Raw genomic sequence first — 21,620 nt, forward strand, 5'->3', positions numbered from 1 at the left:
TTGAGGAGAAGCCATTGGGGACGTGTGTGTGGAAAGGAGAGGTAAGGTGCAGGCGAGCGATGGGATGCTGCAGTGTTACCCAAAGGCATACGGGGACTGATGAAGTGGGCCCAGATGAGATTGAACTCTTGGAGATCTCCAATGCAGGGTAAGATTTGCTTGATTCTTTGCTCATGCTTTATGGCTAAAAAAAACAAAACAATCTCTATAGTTAGCAGCAGAACTTCCTCCTTTCAGGGAGTTCGGTAATGTTTGATAACAATTCAAAAACCACATGATGTTTGGATGATAATAAAGAGTTAATTGTTCGTTATCATGTGAGTGTATATTTATGTAGACACTTTAAAAGGATAGCTCACCCAAAATAGAAATTCTTCCTTATTCCTATTTGAGTTTCTTTATTCTAATGAACACAAAATAAGATACTTTGAAAAATGTTCATACATATCTAGCACCAACTAGACTTCCACATTTACTTTTTTCCTACTATGGATGCCAGCAACCTGTATTATACCAAAATGTCTTCAACAGAAGAAAGAAACTCTGAGTTAAGTTTAATTTTTGGGTTAACTATGCCTTTAATGCATGGATCATCTTAATGGTGTCAGTTTGAGTTTCCACCAGTCAGTAGGTAGTTTCCAGGCACCTTGTGACTGTTCTGCTCAATTCTGTTTGTTCGGAATGCATCTGATGAAACTCAGTGAAACTCTTTTTGTAAGTTTGAGTTGTTTTATCCTGTGTTTACCGTGGCTGGGCAGCAGACTTGCAGCTACAGATCTCATTATATTCTCTCTTACACCAATGAGGCAGAACTAATGCAACTAGTATAGCTAATTAAAGGAGCCAAGTGTGTTTGAGCAGTCTGCTGTCTTACTCGAGTTGGAAGCCTCAATCCTCTCATTAGGAGACTGTAGGGATTAGAGTAGGAGTTAATCAGAGCTCATAAGCTTTATGTGGCCAAACTAGCAGAAAAATGGGGATCAGACAACGGGCAATCTGGTAAAATATGCACAGGTTGTTAACGCACATGCACAGATATGCTTGGTGGTCTGTTTGGAGAAGTAATAAAGTTAAATTACCCGTTGTGGTTCTTGCATTATTTTATTAAAGACTCTATATTGGCTTTTTAAGTGTAGTTTGAAGAGTAGCACCCATCGAGGGTCAGATGGCAGGTGTCTGCTTGTTGTTCACCTCCTACTGTAAGCTGCTTATGTCTGGGCACTTCCCCAATAAGCAGCATAAGTAAAATCAGCGGGAACAGAGGGTCTGGGGAAGAAATAAGCCACGTTTAGGGAGCAAACCTCATACAAAATGTTTGTTAATGTTTACTGTTAATGCTTTTAGGGTGACTATAGACTGATACTGACTTTTGTATTACACTGATCTAAAATAAACTGAACCTCAGTGGTGACTAAACTGAACTGAATCAGTTTTAATTTAATTCAAATTACACCATCATTCTCTATTTACCATTACTCTTCTACTTAATGAAATGTTCCATAATCTTAAATATTGTTATGGCTTTTTCGTCTTCATCTATGTTAAATTGTTTTGACACAATTGTAAAAAGCGCTGTATAGAAAAAAAATGATTTGAATTAAATTTGTAGAAACTTAAAATTATACAAATGTTTCTCAAACTAGACCATGTTCATTTTGGTTCTGGAAAACTAAGTACAGCACATGGTTTTTATCTCAAAGGGCAGAACTGATAACAGTGAATTCGCCCACATGGTTACAAACCCCTGGTTCCTATAACTTCTGGCTGAAGTACTTGCTTTATTCAGTGCGTACAGAGTTCAGGAACTGGGAGTTGTTGAATTTTGATGAATATAGCACTTGATGTGGCTGTCAACTAGCTTTCATCACTTCAGAGTTGGTGAACGTGTGAATGCAGTCAAGTAAATGAAATAGGGGTAAAGTATTTCCTAACTACCTGGTTCATGCAAAAACTTCCCATTCTGTTATGTTTTTATTTATTTATTTTTCATTTTTATTTTTTGTACACCCTAAAAGATTCTGGCTTATAGGGTCTTCTGTGCTAAACACATGGTGTTAGACTGAGGTGTATCAAAGAAAAAGGTTGCCTTTAGTAAAAGCATTCCTCTACGAGATGGCATTGCACAACATGCAACTGTTTTCGTTCATTAATTCATTCATTCATTTTCTTTTCGGCTTAGTCCCCTATTATTCAGGGTTCACCACGTTTATCCAGCATATGTTTTACACAGCGAATGCCCCTCCAGCTGCAACCTATCACTGGTAAACACCCATACACCCTCATTCCAACTGTAATTGAATAATAAAAAAATAAAAAAAACTGTAATTGAATTAAAAAAAAGTTTGTTACAAAACAGAAACAAAGTCGTTCAAAAAATTACTTTTCCTGCTTCCTACATATTTATAAGTAACTTAAAAATAAGTCTTATTTATCTTAAGGTTATTTGGGCCAACTTAATTGTTTTATGTTCATTCAACTTATGACTTAACAGTTACAGTTGAAGTCAGAATTATTTGCCCCCCCCCCCCCCCCTGTTTATTTTTCCCCCCAATTTCTGTTTAATGGAGAGAAGATTTCCTCAACACATTTCTCAACATAATAGTTTTAATAACTCATCTCTCATAACTGGTTTATTTTGTCTTTACCATACTGACAGTAATCTTTATTAATGTGACATTTACAGGCTTAACTATGTTAATTAGGTTAGGGTAATTAGGCAAGTTAGGGTTATTAGGCAAGTTATTGTATAACGATGGTTTGTTCTGTAGACTATCGAAAAAAAAAATTAGCTTAAAGTGGCTAATAATTCTGACTTTAACTGTACCTTAATTAATTTGTGTTGGGACAACATGGAGGATTTGTGTGGAACATAGCATTTTTATAGTGGTTTTTTACACTTTCAGTGAAATACTACTGTATTTACAATGTAAAAAAATGCAGGGTTCCACACAATTCATTCATGGTGTCCCCACACAAATTCATTAAGTTAACTTAACACTTTTGAAAAATGTATGTGGATTGAACATAAAAAAATTAAGTTGTCCCAATGAAATCTTAATAATTGTGTTGTTTTAGCTCATTTTAAATAAGTAGTTTGAACGAGCATAATAAAAAAAAAATATATATATATATATATATATATATATATATATATATATATATATATATATATATATATATATATATATCCAATTTCTCACTGTAGAACTTCTTTTTTGCAGATTTTTTACTGTGACTCTGTACTTATGCACCAAAAATAATAACATCCTTTATAAAGTACACTAGTTTAAAGTGTGATGTAGTGCCAACAATGTCACCCTTTTTGCAACAGCAAAAATTAATCTCTAATAATATTCCATTAATGGACATTTATATGCAGTTGCTTGTTAAGACACTTTCAAGTCAACTAGATGTCTAAAGAAGACCATCAGAATAAAGTATACCAAAGTTTTAAGAACGTTAATAACCGAAGAATATCCTATTTACTACATGAAGCAATAAAAAGCAACGATGCAGTACCTGTTATCATTACTCACCCTCCATGTTAAAATAAAATGTTTTTTTTTTTTTAGCAGATTAACCTTAAAGTGTATTAACATTCAAATAAAAGACTTGTGGTACAGAAAAGCAATGCTTCTTCCCCACTAAATTTATCATTTAGGGCAAAGCACAGCAATTTGCATTGCATTCATGTTTAAATCCTCATCTATTATGCTGCAAGATGAAGTGATTTGACACTGTTTAGCCATCTGCTGTTTCAGGCTCTGGAGTCTTGCTGAAAGCCGCCTACAAACTTCCACAAGGAATGGCACAGATGAAGGTCCTCAGCGCTGCCCTTCTGTAAGACACCTGAAGCAAGAGGTTAGCCAGTTAACACAGAAAACAGGAAGTGGTAAAGGGTGTGATGGCATGTCTAAAAATTAAGCTGAACAAACAAAATAGACAATTCATGTACACAGTGGGCGAATATTATTTGCATACTAACATATCTGTCGCATGTATGTTTCTGTGTTACACAAATTATAAAGCGTAGAGTGTTTTTTTATTTGGGATATGTGCACTAAAGTATTTAAATTATTTTTGATTATTCATGTTGAGTTACAGAACATAAATGCAATGTCTGCACTGAATTAGGGTTTATCAATGTTATCTGCATCTCTTCATTGCTTCATTTGTGTTGTGCAAGGATCCGGATCCTGTTTCTGTGAGGAGGGACTCAAAGCACAACAATTCACAAGTATGTGTTCATTAGCTTCAAACTAATTACCGTTACCCATGCATTAAACATGATTCACACTATTTACTACTGGCTTATTACCTGCCTATTATTAAGACATGAACTGTTTATTAGTATGTTCTTATTTTACATCCCTAAACCTGCCCAAAGTATAAACCTACTATTGACCTTTATTGACAGTATGTAAAGTCTTAGTTAATGCCGTGTTAATGGTTTGTTAATAGCATGAATTGCAAAATAAAATAAAGTGTAATCAACATTTTTGCAAGGATTTTATTTTAGATATTAATTATTTTATGTTAAGGCTTAAAACTATTTACCAACCAATTAAATCATCACCTTTTAATTATAAAATTGTACATCTATTCTATACAGTTTTAAGATAATGAGATGTGGGGGTTTTACATTTCTGGGGATTTATAGGGATCAGGTTTTCTAAATAAAATATACCAAAACTTTAGTATGGTTGTCATAATAAGAATTATTATATACATTGTTGTTTAAATAATTTTAATTGTAAGATAAATACAATTTATCTTCATTTGGATTCTTCAATATTTGCAACAAAACTGCACCATGACTACAGGTTGGGTTGGCAAAAGTTATTGGGTTGGCAAAAAAGATGCACATGGTCTTATGCATGTTTGAAAGGCAAAAAAATTCTAAAGTAATAAACGATTAAATTGTTAGTTATAGTATAGTACAAGTATATATTGTATTATATTTTTCAATAATATCATAAATAAAAAAATAACTGTCTAATTATGTTGCATTTTATTTATATTTTTAAAATGTACCTATTATACCTTTTCGAATATTAAATTAAATGGCATACCTTAAAATAAAAATAATGTCTTCTTAAAAAAAATTATAATAATTTTGAACTTTTAATTCTGAAAAAAATTACTCTAAAAAAATTAATCTGTAAAATAATAAAAAGTACAGCTCATTACACATTTTATATATCATCATTCAATTTATATCATTTAATTATTTTGAATATTTCAGTTGATTACATTTTAAGATAAATAAGCTTGGGATTCATACATTCTTCAATATGTGGAACAAAACTGCACCTTGCACCACTGAATCAATGAATCAATTTTTTGTGGTTTAATTAACACACAATTCCACATCACATTGTACAGTCCTACTTTTGCTTCTTCTTTTTTTCCTAACATTTGCCAAATTCCACGTCATTCTGCCTTAAAAAGTAAACATTTACTGGATTCCTTGGAAATAATGTTTGTATTCTCATTTCACAGCTAGCGGTCTGGGGCTGGACGAAAGAAGAGCTTCATTATAGACTGTATACTCAGCCTATTAGAGAATGGGAAGGACGAGCACCACACACTTATGGAGACATTATCCACTCATCTTCTGTTTATTTACACAGTGGATACACAAAGGTAGCAAATCAACAAACCCGATTCATACTAGACAGTTCATTTGACAATCATACATTTTTACTACATATTTTGTTTCTATCCATTTTGCAGCCAAGTTTATTTTCTTTAATGGACATGTCTATGTATTATGATTTCTGTCTGCAGGCTATGAGCGAAAGATATCTGGTTTTATTTTCCTTCCACTTGTTAATCCTTGCTTTGGACGGTTCCAATCATGATTTTATATACGAGGTAAGACTCAATAGACTCCGTAAAATTCCATAGAAGAATCATTTTGGTAACACTTTATAATAACTTCACCGCCTTTATTAAGCATTAGCAAATAGTTCGTCATTGGTTAAGCTTTGACATTAATGTACTCAATGACTTTATTGTCATACATGTTAAGGTTTTCATTACTAAATTTTAATTGCATTACTTACAAACCACTTATTTAAGAGTATGATAATTTAATTTTTTGGTAAGATTGCAATTTTTTCCCCATTTCCTAAAGTTGTACAGTTTGAGTTTTGTATCTTAAAATTAATATGTTGTTAACACTTTAGTTTAGGTCACAATTTAAGGTATTAACAAACCATTAATGGACGCTTTCAATTGAGTGGGACGGTACGGTATGGTGCGTTACCACTGTTTAGTAAACTAGTATTACTAGTTTATTAAGGTGTTTATAATTGGATTTAGGTTTGGTGTAGTATTAGGGATGCAGAATAAGATCATACTTTATAACTACTCATGAACAGTTAATATTTTAATAATTGGCAGGTAATAAGCAAGTAGTTAATATCGTGAGTTGTTACCGAAACTTTTTTTTTCTCTGAATCCCTATACGTCACTTGTTCATTTTTTATTTGGATTATAGAATATACAGTATATGAGTCTTTAATTGTCCTTCATAAAGGATTTATAAAGCACAAATAGTCTTTACTTTAGATGTTCTGCACAAAACTGTAGGAATTTGAGTTAATAAAGCATTTATTAATATATTATTACTACAGTAAAAATATGATGCATAAATGTTGACCTAATCATTTACTTGCTCATTCTGAATTATCCTCAAAGCCACCAACTACTTTTAAATAACTGTTTTTGTAAATAATAAAGGAAAATTGACTAACAATGTATAAAAATACAATCATTAAGCACATTATATATGTGCTTATAAGCCAAGAATACAGCTTTTGTGGCTGTATTTATAAACTGTTTGCTAATATTAATGTAGAGTTAATACTTAAGACAGGATGAACTGTTTGATAATGCCTAATAAAGAATTTGTAGTGTGCAGTTATTATAAAATGTAAAAAAATTTAATAGTTCTTCAAAGAGACATTTATTGGAAAAAAAAAACATTTCTGAAACTTTTGTGCACTCACTGGAAAGGTCATATGGAACCTTGTGTATATGAGCATTGGGAAATATCTGTGTCTAGAGTTATTTCTGTGTTTTGTCACAGGGTATTCTTCCTCTCTCAGCCATTGAAGTGCATCTGATCCCACAGCAGGACTCCAGTTCGCCACATATGTTTGAGATTAGTGGTAAGAGCCTCTCTGAGGGGAAGAAACTAAGCTTAAATCTCTAAACTGAACTTGAATATGACAACTTTGAAATCACAAAAACTATTTAATCATCATAAACCTGTATTTATGATGCACTATAGGACCCATGGTGGACTCGAAGATCTTCATTTGTGCTGGTGCTGCTGAAACAAAAGCCTGGATGGAGAACATTGAGGACAGGCGATACAAGTCTGTAAGACAACAGCTGAGCCCGTCTCATAGTGCTCTCTCATACCTGGTAATTACCGTAGCCTTAATTTACAAGTGCGAGATTAACTAATTTTGAATACATGATATAGAAAATGTAGTTAGCAAGATGCAACCAATATATTACCTATTATCATTGATTGCATTTTGATTACTTTTAGTCTATGACATTGATTTTAATAGGAAAATCTTGAGAAAAATAAGAAGAAAAAAAGTAACAAAACAAAATACAAAAATAATGTGTTTGAAATGCTACATATTTTCATAAAATGTACATATTATCTTTAAATTAGGGAGAATCAGTGAATTATGTATCATTTTAAGGCATTATTTTTTCAGTAATATGTCATCAATAAAAATGTCTAATTATGGTGTTTCTCATCTAATGCAGATTTTTTAAAGGTTTTCTCTTATACTTCTTCAAATATTGCCTCTAAAGATCTAATTTCATTATGAAAAATCTCTCTAAATAAACTGCTTTTCCCAGAGATGGGTTGCAGCCGGAAGGGCATTCGCTGCTTATAACATATGCCGGATAAGTTGGCGGTTCATTCCGCAGTGGCGATCCTAGATCAATAAAGGAACTAAGCAGAAAAGATAATCAATGAATGAGTTAAAAAACTGCTGAAAAGAATTTTCAGACATTCTAGATTACGTGTATGTGTGATTCCCAATACTGGGTTGTAGCTAGAGTGGCATCCGCTGTGTGAAACATGCTGAAATAGACTAAGCTAAAGGAAAATGAATGAATAACTGATTAATTAAACTAAATATAGATTTCTTAACTCTTCAAAATTTGAAACTTTTTGTGCTGTAACAAATAAAAGCATGTCTGAAAACATGGCCACCTTTTAATTATTAAGTAAAAATCAGTCTCTAAATGTCAACATTTTCGTTTTATATTTACCATAGATGCACTGTCAATAAATAGCCAAGCATTAGCCAAAAGTTGCAATTCCACAGCATTTCAGGTGGTCTCAATTTTCTTCCATAGCTGACATAACTGTAAAACATTACATAGCTGCTTTAAATTGTTAATTGGTAACCTAAAAACCTTCTGAGTCATTTAAACATAAATTACAATATAAACTGACTTCAAAACATTTTAATAAACATGCTAAACTTAGACATTTGTTTTCATTACTTACTGTTTTATGCAATGTTCTTTACTTAATGAAAAATGTGAAGCAGACTGATTTCATACCATTGCTCAGATGTTTTATTTTCACCACTCCAGGTGCCGTGTGATGAAAACTGGAAAAAGGAGGAGCTGAAAAGATACTTGCTGCGGTCTCCCATCATGCAATGGGAAGGAGTCCCCATTCAGCACATGGGACATCCAAGATACCTCTCACTGGTGCACATCAGCAACGTATATGCAAAGGTCAGCATACAGATGATAAAATACAGAGTGGTATCCATGTAATTCAGGATGGTACTAAATATACCTATTTTTAAACAACAGAGCCGGCATTTGCAGGGACCTCAGGAGCGTTTGCTTGTGCTCTTTCCAAGTGACCTGCTCATTCTGTCTCTCGATTGCCATCGCATACGTGTGAAATATGAGGTGAGCTCATTTTGCTGACTTAACAACAAACTCTGCAAGAACACTGCACTATCAGCAATCCTATATGTATGTGGTGAACCATATTTGATTGAAAAGATAACTTGGTAAAAAAAAAGTGCTGACAGTGCACTTTAAAACATTCAGTTTCTTTAAGAAACGACTGCATTTTAAGGCACTTTTATGAAAGACCTTCAGGCCAGAATCACTATCACTTGACCTCAGCTTAAAGGGGTGGTCCAGAATGTATTTTTAAGGCTTGATTGTGTTAATAAGATGCAAAGCAATGTGTGCTCATTCTTCATTTAAAAAAAAAAATCCCATTATTTTTTTTATATATCTTTTATAACAGCTACTCAGTTAACATGAAAATGACTTATTGTTCTTCCAAAAGGCCCGCTTTTAAGAGGCTCTGATTGGTCAGCTAACATAATGTGCTGTGCTTTGTGATCAGGCTCCACGTCACCAGGGAAAGTGTCATGCCTCTAATAGCAAATGCTGTGCCTCATCTGTGTAAACACTGTCAGTCAGAGTAGCTGTTAGCAGTATCTTAATCAGACAGAAAATGAAAAGCTGACACAGCTGAACCTCATGCCTGCTCTCAAAAATAAAATCTGACAAGTGTCTTTAATATATGTTTGGAATAGGCATGTGTAATATGAAATGTTCAGATATTTTTTGCGGGTTTGTTATTTGAGATGTAGAACAGAGGGAAAGCACCCACATATATAGATTTTAGTGCTGCTGAAGATTGTCGCTGTTTACAGCGATTTGGTGGATAAATATGAATATGTAGCTAAATTGTTAATGTGCCAAACAGCATTTCCCGTTGTTTACTTCCTTGTCGTTAACACTAGTAACTATGTATGTAATTGATACATTTTAACAAATAAAAATACTTACAGGTTGTGGCTCACAATCTACAGCTTTGTCTATTATGTTTTTTTAACAGCTCCTTTGTTGAGGGGTTTTTAGCCGAATCCAGCAATAAACTGAGAGAGATTCTGGAAGCTGTTTTTTGTTAAATGCTAGCTATATATTTTTTATAATTCTCTTTAACATAATTAAAATTAAGCACTTCTCTCTTTGTGTTGTGTCCTTTGAAAGCCCAAATACAGAAACAGAACAAGCTCTGTGGAAATAGAAGTGTTTAAATGGCATTTTCGCTTTCTCTGCTATAATATTACATTGCCTCTGGCCACGCCCCTTTGCTGTGTGGAGTGTATGCATGTGGTGAATGCCATAACTTGAAGCATTTGTGATCTCACTAGGCCGAATGTATTTTTTTGTAGTCCCGAAACTTCGTTCACTGTAGGCTTTGCTAAGCTACTTTTACTCTGTAAAAGCCAATGTCTCCCTTTGCATTGAATTTTGAGCATATTACATTCAGAAATGTTGTTTATGTTCACATAGCTTCATTATTGGTCGACTAAAGTTGAAAACATGATATCGTACTGGAACACCCCTTTAAAGGGATAGTTCACCCAAAAATGAAAATTCTGTCATCATTTACTCACCCTTACCTCATTCGAAACCAATTTCTTTTTTTCAGTTGAACACAAAAGAAGATATTTAGAAAAATGCTGTTAGCTGACACCAATTTACTTACAAAAAAAATCCTTCTATGGAAGCAACCAGCATTATTCAAAATATCTTCCTTTCTGTTCAACAGAAGAGATACATTTATAAAAGTGTAAAACTAAATGAAGGAAAATAAATGAGGAGGTAATTAACATTTTTGGATGAACAATCCATTTAAATGATCCATTAAAACTGACAAATTTGAATAATTTTTAAAACCACACAATGTCACAGCACTGAGTTGCATTGTTTTATACCGAAGGGTCGTCTGCCACTAAAGAGCATTAAAGCCATGGAAAGATCAGCACTGCCTGGCAGACTGGAGTTTGAACTAACAGGTATGTATCAAGCTGTGAAACTAGTTACACGCACAAACTAAATGAATCATGTAGTGTGTGTGTGTGTGTGTGTGTGTGTGGGTGGGTGGGTTGGTGGGCTAGGTGTTAAAGATAAACACATCAGATACAACTCAAAGTTTGAAATCAAAATTTGCAGTCATATGCGTCTTCTCGTGAATTAACAGAAATTGGGGGAAAAAAACAGGAGGAGGCTAATAATTCTGACTTCAACTGTATAAGAATATATGACTGAAATGATTAGTTATTTACTCCATTCAAAAAACAATTATTACTTGTACTTAGATTATGACTACGATTTAAACATATTATAGGCATTAAGAAATTAACATCACCTGTAAAAAATAAATCCGTAAAATATATTGTAAAAAAATGGCAATTGTGGTTGCCAGTACTTTACCGTTAAAAACATGGTGCAAACCGTAAAAGTAGTTTTTCATTTTTACGGTAAACTACCGTATTTTATTAATTTATCGAGGTAATATGAAAACCCATAAATAAAGCATTTATTGCTTTATTCATGGGTTTTGTTAACTAATGTAACTATTAGAGTCTTATTGCAAAATGTTACATGCAGTAGCCCTATAAGGAGTAAGAATTTCCAGTTAATATTTCAGTATGCCAGGTTACATGTGAAGTCTTTAAGCATTTGGTCCTGTCAAAAACACTGCAAAAAATACATTGTGATTATTCTTAAAAACCCGCTAAAAGTTTCAATAATAACTTTAAAGGGCACCTATGATAAAAATAATCTTTTGGAAGCTGTTTGGAGAGCAGGTATAATGCAGGTATAAGGTATAATGTGTCCACAGTCATACTGGAGTGATATAAAGACAGTAATTCTCTTTTTTTAAATTTCCTGGCATTCAAATAGGATCCAAATCACTCCCATTTTGAGGCTAATTGCAACGCGACGTAGGAGTGTGGTTTCCCCACCCACCAAATTGATTGACGGCCAAGTATTTACATGCCTTCGCAGTAACGCGTATAATCATATCAGCAAGACAGGACATGCTCAAACTAAACTGGGATTAAAAGATCTGTTCAGCTTTCTGTGATCATCAGTCATCATCAAATATGATCAAGAATGAGTTTTACAAGTTGAAAGCATTTTTAAAACTGTGCATGTTTGTAATAAAGTAAACATGGTAATATCACTGTATGTTAGCGTTACTATTGGATGTGCCCTCAGACTGTCATGTCATGTGTTACCTGCTTCCCATATTTGGACATATGCAAATAAATGTATTCCGGTTCAGCAGAAAACCGAGGAGAGACGTGAGTTATTTTACCTCCGTGTAATTAAGATTATATACCGGTTACCATACACGAAAATGGCTGCGCCAACAGGTTATGGGCCCAGAAGAGATGTGAGTAACCGATGGAATAGATTGTGTTTCGACGGAGATGAGAAAAACTATGAACTTTGGGAAACAAAGTTTTTAGGACACATGCGGTTGCTAGGATTGAAAGAGACGGTGCTATCAGAGGCCTCCGCACATGCTGATGATGATGAAGGACCTGATAAAAATGAAGAAGCGTATGCAGAATTAATCCAGTACCTGGATGACAAAAGTTTGTCACTTGTCATGAGAGATGCCGCGGATGACGGTAGGAAAGCTCTGCGGATTTTACGGGCCTACTATGCTGGCAAAGGGAAGCCGCGAATCATTTCTCTGTATACCGAGTTAACTTCTTTACAAAAGAAACCAAGTGAGAGTGTCACAGACTATATTATAAGAGCTGAAACCGCAATCACAGCACTAAGAAATGCAGAAGAAACCCTTAGTGATGGACTTCTAATTGCGATGATTTTGAAAGGTTTGCCGGACTCGTTTAAACCGTTTGCAATACATATCACACAGAGTGATACAGAAATAACGTTTGCTGAGTTTAAAACGAAGCTGAGAAATTTTGAGAGTACTGAAAACTTCCACAGTGTCGCCAGTGAAGATAACGTGATGAAAGCAAATGCCTCCCCCTCGGGACGCAAGGGGAGAGAAGGGCTCGCATACTCGGACATTACGTGTTACAACTGCCAACAGAAAGGGCACAAAATGCGTACATGCCCAGCCTTAAACTGCAAACGACAGTGGTGTAATTACTGCAAAAGCTCAACACACAAAGACGAGAACTGTAGACGAAAAAGGAGAGATGATATTAAACTGGCTAGCGACAAGAACGATGATGAGGAACACACGTTTATCTTCAAAGCCAGTGACTACAGATCATACGAAATACAGCGAAAAGGGCTGATGGTCGACACTGGCGCGACCTCGCATATCATTACTGATCTTAAGAAGTTCAAACAGTTTGATGACAAATTCCAACCGGAGAAACACTACATTGAGTTGGCGGACGGAACAAAGGCGAGTGGAGTTGCACAGAGAAGAGGTGACGCAGAGGTGCACTTGATTGACAGCGCGGGACATAAAGTGAAAACGATACTAAAGAACGCCTTGTATATACCATCGTATCCACAAAACATTTTTTCTGTTAAAGCAGCAACAACAAACGGAGCTTCGATCAGCTTTCAACAAGGACAAGACAAACTGACTCATAAGGACGGTACAAAATTTAGCATACATGAGTACAATAGACTGTATTATCTGAACACTGCTAATGGAGATGGTGATACTGATAGTTGTAACTCATGTTATGATATCCAAACCTGGCACGAAATTCTTGGGCACTGCAATTATGAAGACATTTCCAAATTGCAAAATGTAGTGAAGGGGATGAAAATAACAGGGAAGATTGATAAATCTAATTTAAATTGTGAGATTTGTACACAGGGTAAATTTGTACAGAGCCGAAACAGGGAGCCTGATACAAGAGCTAAAGCTGCACTCGAACTAGTGCACACAGATCTAGCTGGTCCAATTGACCCAGAAGCTAAAGACGGCTTCAAGTATGCTTTAGCATTCACTGATGATTACTCTGGTGCAGTATTTGTTTACTTTTTAAAAGCTAAAAGTGACACTGCAAGAGCAACTGAAAAGTTCATTGCTGACACAGCACCTTATGGGCGCATAAAGTGTGTTAGGTCAGATAATGGCACAGAGTTCACAGCAAAAGAGTTTCAGTCTCTTTTAAGTAAGAATGGTATACGCCATGAGACTTCAGCGCCATATTCGCCCCATCAAAATGGGACTGCCGAGAGAAATTGGCGAACACTTTTTGAGATGGCAAGATGCATGATCTTAGAGAGCGGCCTGCCCAAGATGTTGTGGACCTACGCGGTAATGACTGCTGCAGTAATTCGCAACAGGTGCTACAATAGCCGTATACACCAAACCCTATACTATGCATTGACTGGGAAAGAGCCTGATCTCTCTAAAATGAGAATATTTGGTTCAGTATGCTACGCATACAAGCACGACAAAAAGAAGCTGGATGCTAGATGTGAAAAAGGGATTTTTGTAGGATATGATAAAAACAGCCCTGCATATTTGATTTATTATCCAGACACAGGAAAAGTTCTGAAGCACAGACTTGTGAAATTCATAACAAGATGTGTGGCTGATCATCAGACACAGACAGAAATCACAATGTCAGATGATGATTCTCATAGAGAGAGATATGTATCTCCCCAGTCAACACATAACATTACTAATGAGACGCCAGAAAAGACAACTGAGACAGAGAGTCAGAGTAGTGCTCAAACTGAGAGTGGTGAACAATGCGCACGTTATCCTAAGAGAAATAGGAGAGCCCCACAGTATTTGACAGATTATGTATCTGATGTGGAGAGTGATGATCAGATTCTTACTAATGTTGATTACTGTTACAGAATGTGCGATTTACCACAGACTTTTGAGGAAGCTATGAATTCCAATGAGTCTAAGATGTGGGTTAAGGCCATGGAAGATGAAATTAGCTCACTACAAGAAAACAATACATTTACCCTAACTACACTACCAGAAGGTAAACATGCAGTGGGGGGTAGATGGGTCTACTCTATTAAGAGTAATATAGATGAGACAGAGACATACAAGGCCAGATATGTTGCTAAGGGCTATAGTCAAGTGTTGGGTGTAGATTACATAGAGACTTTCTCACCAACAGCAAATATCACATCAATTCGAGCCTTAATGCAAATGGCAGCACAATATGATCTTGAACTTCACCAAATGGATGTGAAAACGGCTTACTTACACGCTCCAATAGATTGTGAGATTTACATGGAGCAGCCGAAAGGATTTGAAGTCAAATCAAACAGAGGTGATAAACTAGTCTGTAAATTGAACAAATCACTGTATGGTTTAAAACAATCAGGACGAAATTGGAACAAAATGTTACATGTGTATCTCACTGAAAATGATTTCATACAGAATCTGGCTGATTACTGTGTGTACAGTAAGCGAAGTGGTAAAGACAGGGTGATCATAATAATCTGGGTAGATGATCTCATCATAGCTGCTAGTGACAACAGTTTACTGAAGGATGTGAAAGAAATGCTGACATCAAAATTCAAAATGAAAGATCTGGGAAAGCTCAAACATTTTCTGGGAATTGATTTCGATCAAAGTAAGGGAACTGTAAGGGTAAACCAGAAAAGATACATATTGCGAATACTGGAGAGATTCAATATGTTAGACTGTAAACCCAGATCAACACCATGTGAGCTGAAATTGGATTACGACAGTGATAGTGATCCTATTGATCCTAAAAGGTATCGTGAGGCAGTAGGTAGTTTGATCTACCTAATGACATGTACTAGACCTGATCTAAGTTGGGTTCTTAGTAAACTATCACAGTATTTGTCCAAACCAAACGAACAGCTCTGGTCTACGGTTAAACATGTTATGAGGTACTTGAGGGGTACAATTGATCAGGAGCTATGTTACAAGAAAAGTGATGAAAAACTTAAACTTGTGGCATATTGTGATGCTGATTTTGCCTCAGATCTAAATGACAGAAGAAGCACAACAGGGTACTGTTTCAGCCTTTCTGCAAATGGTCCTTTGATCTCATGGAAGTCAAAGAAACAGTCCACAGTAGCTCTATCGACATGCGAGGCAGAGTATATGGCACTGACTGTAACCACACAAGAAAGCATGTACCTTGTACAGTTATTGGACAGTATGGAAAATGACTGCATGTATATGCCTGTACAGATTTTTGAGGACAATCAAGGTGCCATTGCACTATCAAAGAATCCAGTGTGCCGTCAAAGATGCAAACATGTGGATGTACGGTATCATTTCATTCGATCGGCACTGAGCGATGGAAAAGTGACTGTTGAGTACTGTCCTACAGAAGACATGGTAGCCGATGTCATGACTAAACCAGTGACAAAGTTTAAGCTGGAAAAATTCAAAGGTTTTTTGTTTGGTATGTAAATCGAACATTTGTGTTACCATATACAGTTTGTATACTGTACAGTATGAGTGCAAGTGGGGGTGTTAGCGTTACTATTGGATGTGCCCTCAGACTGTCATGTCATGTGTTACCTGCTTCCCATATTTGGACATATGCAAATAAATGTATTCCGGTTCAGCAGAAAACCGAGGAGAGACGTGAGTTATTTTACCTCCGTGTAATTAAGATTATATACCGGTTACCATACACGAAAATGGCTGCGCCAACACTGTAATTTATCACGAAAGCCAGTACAATTATAAAAGAAGACACTTTAATTCCAGTTTGTAAATGTTAAATCAGGTTTATTTTGTGTATTAACACAACAGATATCCATGCAGCAGTGGATATTAATGTGTATCCTGTCACATTTGTCGTGCAAAAACAGTGCAAGCTTACACTCACGCGCTGTGTGCCTGTCTGTGTGAATTTTGTAACAACATTGTGTGTGACTCATCATTGCAAAAAGGCTTGAATAAACTACAAATTCATCAAAAATAATAACTAAAAATAAGTTCTTACTGTAGAATTTCTTACAAACGTCACATGAGATGCTTTCTTCATGTCTGTCACTGTGCTGTTTATCCGATGCAGCAGGAGATGGAAACACACTCTGAATGTGGGAATGATGGCTGGGGAGAACTAGCTCATTTGCATTAAAGGCACAGGCAACAAAAACAGCTAGTGTGGTTAGAGCTGAAAATGCCAATATTCTGAAAAGTATAACAAATAATCTGATGGGTGTTTTGAGCTAAAACTTTACACACACATTCTGGAGACACAAAAGACTTGTCTTAAATCTTGAAAAAGGGGTTAAAAAAGGTGCCCTTTAATACTTTTTCATTACTTTCAACCAATCACATTGATTTTAATAGGTCAATCTTGTACTATATTTGTAGAAAAATCAAGATGTTTTAAAAAGCAAGAGAAAAGCATCTCTATTTTATGTTAGAGAGGATGGGTAGGCAAAAAGTTTTTGTGTTGACAAAAAAATTCATATTACAAAATTAAAAAACAAATGTGATGTCATGCATATTTAAATATTTTCGAAAACAGAGTAATAAACAATTCGATTAGGGATAATCTGTGAAAACAATCTGTGTACTTGAAAAACATTTGGACAAACCTTTAAAATTTATATAAATTTACTATGAATACAATTAAATGAAAATCCATTACTTGGTAATTATAAAGACAGAACTTTGTGGAGGGAATCCATAGAATTTAGACACTGTGGTTATGGCCTATACACTCTACACTTTATTTAGAGTCTGACAGATCAGTCTTTTCATTATGACCGGTCATGTGAAGACAAGAAATACTCTTGCATAACATTAACCCATTAGGGTAACTTTAACTTTACTGGGGTAGGATATAGTCCTACAGTATATTGGATATTGAGGTAGGATATAGTGTAAGATCTTTCATAAACATTAAGAGTGCCATATTTGCATACATTGCTTGTTTTACTGTTTTAAAATTCAGAAACTAAGTCATGTTAGTCATAGAGCTTGTGAATCACCTTCAGAAAATAGCAACGTGATGATAAACTTACTAGCTTCTCAATGTTCCTCTTATCAGCTACATTCTGTTGTAACTGTTAAAGATGCAAGTCATTTAAAATGCCAGTACACTTGTAAGTTTTCAGGCTTTTTTGTATACATGCTAAAGTGACAGTTCATGCAGGTCACTTTCTCTGTGTTCTCTAAACTGCTGTACAGTATAATCTTCATGTTTTATGCTGATTTATGCCCACGATGAGTGATGTATTTTCCAGGTGAACTGATGGAGCCTCTGCTTGTCTCCTGTATTTACCCTGAGGACTATCAAAGCTGGATCTTCCAGTTACAACAGGCAAGACTGCAGTTTTTGGATTTCCTCGACACCGCTTTCAACTTAAAACAGAAAACCTTTAATGTATTTTGACCATTCATTTATTCATTCATTCATACAATAATGGCATTTTTAACGCTTAAATGATTATGAAAAGTACATAGAGTGTGCAATTTTTTACTAAGCTTTTTCTGTGGTGTTCATACAGTATCACTAAACCAAATATATTAATTTTAATGACATCTAATGTATCTAGTAGTCCAATAAATTGCACTCTATGAGTCTAGCTTGACTTTTATACAGATAATGCATATTTATATGGTTATAGAAGCATATTTTTCAAGAAAAAATGTCTTGAACACTCATTGTTTGTAGATATGCTGCTTTTTGACCATTTACCTAATGTTTTCCTGCATCCCTGCTGAGCATGTTAAAACATTATTGGCAGTCACATTTATATTTGTTTTAACTTATTCTTGCTTTTATTATAATAATTTTATTATTTAATATACTGATCAGTGTACACTATTTTCCACTATTAAAAGGGCACACCCCCCACACATTTTGTTTTGATGTCATTTATAAAGGCCAGGCATTAACTGAATCACATCCTGAGTGCATAGACACATTAAACAGGACTGTAAAATAAAGAGCTACTGGTGTTTCTTAAACACCAGCGTCAACTACTGGCCTCACATGCATGTTTGGGCATTTTTTACTTTTTATGTTAATCTGTGCATAAAAAATGAGAATCATTTTGCCAATAATATAAATTGAAATATTTTTCATGCAGATGCTCCATTGTGTTCATTATTATAAACTAAATGATTGTAATTTAGGCTGCAAGATGTAAATACAGCCTAAAATGTGACTGATATTGTTTATAGTATATATTACAGTGTTTCTCAATTGCTTTAGCACATTTTTCAAAACTGATTTAATATTCTCCAAACTGTGAGAGCAAATCTCAAAACTATTTGCTGGAACTTTATTGCATGTCTGCAAAATGTAGTAACTCACCCAAAACATTTTATTCATGAATAAAAACCTAGTTATTGTGTTAGTAATTTTGTTAAGGCCACTAAAACATAAAGTGTATTTGTCATCATGTGAGCTTCACTGCCCAAAATCATTAGTTGTTGTTTCACCATGAGAGTCAACCATGGAAATTAAAGTTTTTTTTATTAAAATCTGGTATTTGTTGAGAAGAGTCAATTGGACATTGAAAAAATAAAAAAATAAAAAAATAAATAAATAAATGAACATTTGTATTCATAAAGTACATGTATTTGTTAACAAATGTATTACATGCAACGTGCAATCTTGTTTGTCCAATTGCTGTATTGTAGTGGACATGCTGTCGCTCGTGTTAGCCTTGACATAGATCACATTTCTTGCATTTGCTCTACCACAAGCATATTACTGCAGCTCAGGATTGTGAATGTAGTGATTGTATATATGTATGTGTGTATATATATATATATATATATATATATATATATATATATATATATATATATATATATATATATATATAATAAATAATTTTCAGTGTGATGGCTTACACAATGAAAAATGTTTGAGAAGTTGTGAAAAGTTTGCCAGTTAAATGAGAATCGACTCGTAAGTTTTGATCAACAAGCCATGTGCAGTTTTTGTCCAAACCACAGACAATTGTACTTACTGGTTGCTCACATGCACCATTTGCAATCTGCTTAAATCAATAAGAAATGACATTATGATGTGAATAATAAGCTAATAGTTCAGAGATCTAAACTTACTGTTTTGAAAAATGCAAATTTCAATCAAGAATTGAGCCAAAGCACTTGAGAAAAACTATTATAGTTTTTAAAATGTATTTATTTATTTAATCATTTATTTATTTTTATCTCCCACAGCCTGATAAAATGCCAGATTCACTGCCTCATCACACTCCTCCACCTCTGATACCGAAGAAGCGCAGGAGCTGAATATAATGTGACGACTGGGTATTAAGATGACTGTGAACATCACAAATATTCCTATGAATGAAAGCTGCTGAGGAGGACACAAGAATATTTTACTGTTGCTTTTTATATACTTATGTAAATATCTAAACTGCTCATGTGAAAGGGGTTTTCAATAGCTGTGAAACTCAGTAATTGTTACAATCTGCTCCATTTCTGTGGTAGAGAGTGGTGTACACAGAGACAGGTACCACACATGCACACAAACAGTAAAGTACAATGTATAAAATAAATATAAATGCTTAAGATGTATAAAATTAATTTAATTAGAAGTTGTTCAAGTTTTCTCTGAGCTAAACTGTCTTTAAATAACATAGAGCAAAATACATCCCCTACCAAATAGCATTTTCAACTACATTTATGTTTCAATAGCAACATATGTGTCCAAAATGTCAGTTTTTTTCTTTATTATTTTTAACATTTTTTTCAAAAGTGTTACTCCTTTTAAAGTAATTTGTAATAATTAATTTAACTTAAAAGTTTAGACAGTGGGAGGTTTTGGGTAACTAATCTTTTTCACTGGTTTCCCATGCTCTCTGTCCAACCCATGTCTTTATTTATGGACATACCACTTCCTGCAGGGTAGAAGCTAGTAATTATGCACATGAAAGTTCACAGACAGAGTAAGTGATAAGTTTAAACCCAGATTTAGGGCCTGTCCCAGTTCTTACACTTTCAGTCTGTCCCAGGTCTAAAAACAGCTAATTCAGTGCCCTTAACACACACTAAATTAATCCACAAACTCTAATATTGCTTTAGGGCAGTATTTGAGGCTATTTAAAAAGTATTTCATCCATCATCATGTTTGGGGAGAAATTTATAAAATCTTTGCAAATGCTTTTTACTGCTTAATTAGAAGCATCACAAATAAACTGTGGCATATCTGGTCTGCTAACAGAAATGTAGATGTGTATTTTTAAAAATGCAAAGTTTTAAATGTACAAAATGTGTAAATAAATATTTGTGAAAACTTTACTTTAGGACAAACATGTTATGTGATTGTTTATTCCAAACACTATCTTCAGACTCACATCAGCTAAAAATATACATTAAATATTTGTGTAAGTGACAGGTGGTTTAAAGACAAAGACCATGCTTATAGAGTACAACCCTCAGTGCTGGGAATCACACACAATATGTTTTAATTTCATCCAATTCAGCTACATTTATGATTAAATAATTGTCTCTAAAGATGTTTGGCCCCCTCCTACCTTTGGAATCCCACTACTTTTTATTTTTATATCACACTTTCCATTTTAAACACTTTATAGTCTATTTTATCAAATACGTGTCTTAAAAATGAAATATTGTTATATTTGTAAAATCCCTTTTACACTGCAAATTTTGCAGTATATATATATTGATGGGGCGAGGCAGTGGCGGAGTAGGTAGTGCTGTCGCCTCACAGCAAGAAGGTCACTGGGTTGCTGGTTCAAACCTTGGCTCGGTTGGTGTTTCTGTGTGGAGTTTGCATGTTCTCCCTGCCTTCACGTGGGTTTCCTTCAGGTGC

At 34.6% G+C, this 21,620-nt stretch overlaps 1 protein-coding gene across 1 annotated transcript; it reads left to right on the top strand.

Annotated features, from left to right (window-relative positions):
• Window positions 1–13: 13 nt before the first annotated feature.
• LOC101883939 (putative pleckstrin homology domain-containing family N member 1) lies at window positions 14–21,085 on the top strand. Its single transcript, XM_087307136.1, has 12 exons — window positions 14–148; window positions 3,762–3,861; window positions 4,187–4,237; window positions 5,503–5,646; window positions 5,791–5,877; window positions 7,097–7,178; window positions 7,301–7,437; window positions 8,644–8,790; window positions 8,872–8,973; window positions 10,814–10,889; window positions 18,049–18,125; window positions 20,003–21,085. Exons 1-12 carry the CDS (start codon window positions 60–62, stop codon window positions 20,072–20,074), a joined length of 1,164 nt encoding a protein of 387 aa, XP_087163262.1. The 5' UTR covers window positions 14–59; the 3' UTR covers window positions 20,075–21,085.
• Window positions 21,086–21,620: the final 535 nt, after the last annotated feature.

The sequence above is a fragment of the Danio rerio genome, chromosome 23 (genome assembly GCF_052040795.2).
Source record: "Danio rerio strain M-AB ecotype USA chromosome 23, GRCz13ab, whole genome shotgun sequence".
NCBI classification, from domain to species: Eukaryota; Metazoa; Chordata; class Actinopteri; order Cypriniformes; family Danionidae; genus Danio; species Danio rerio.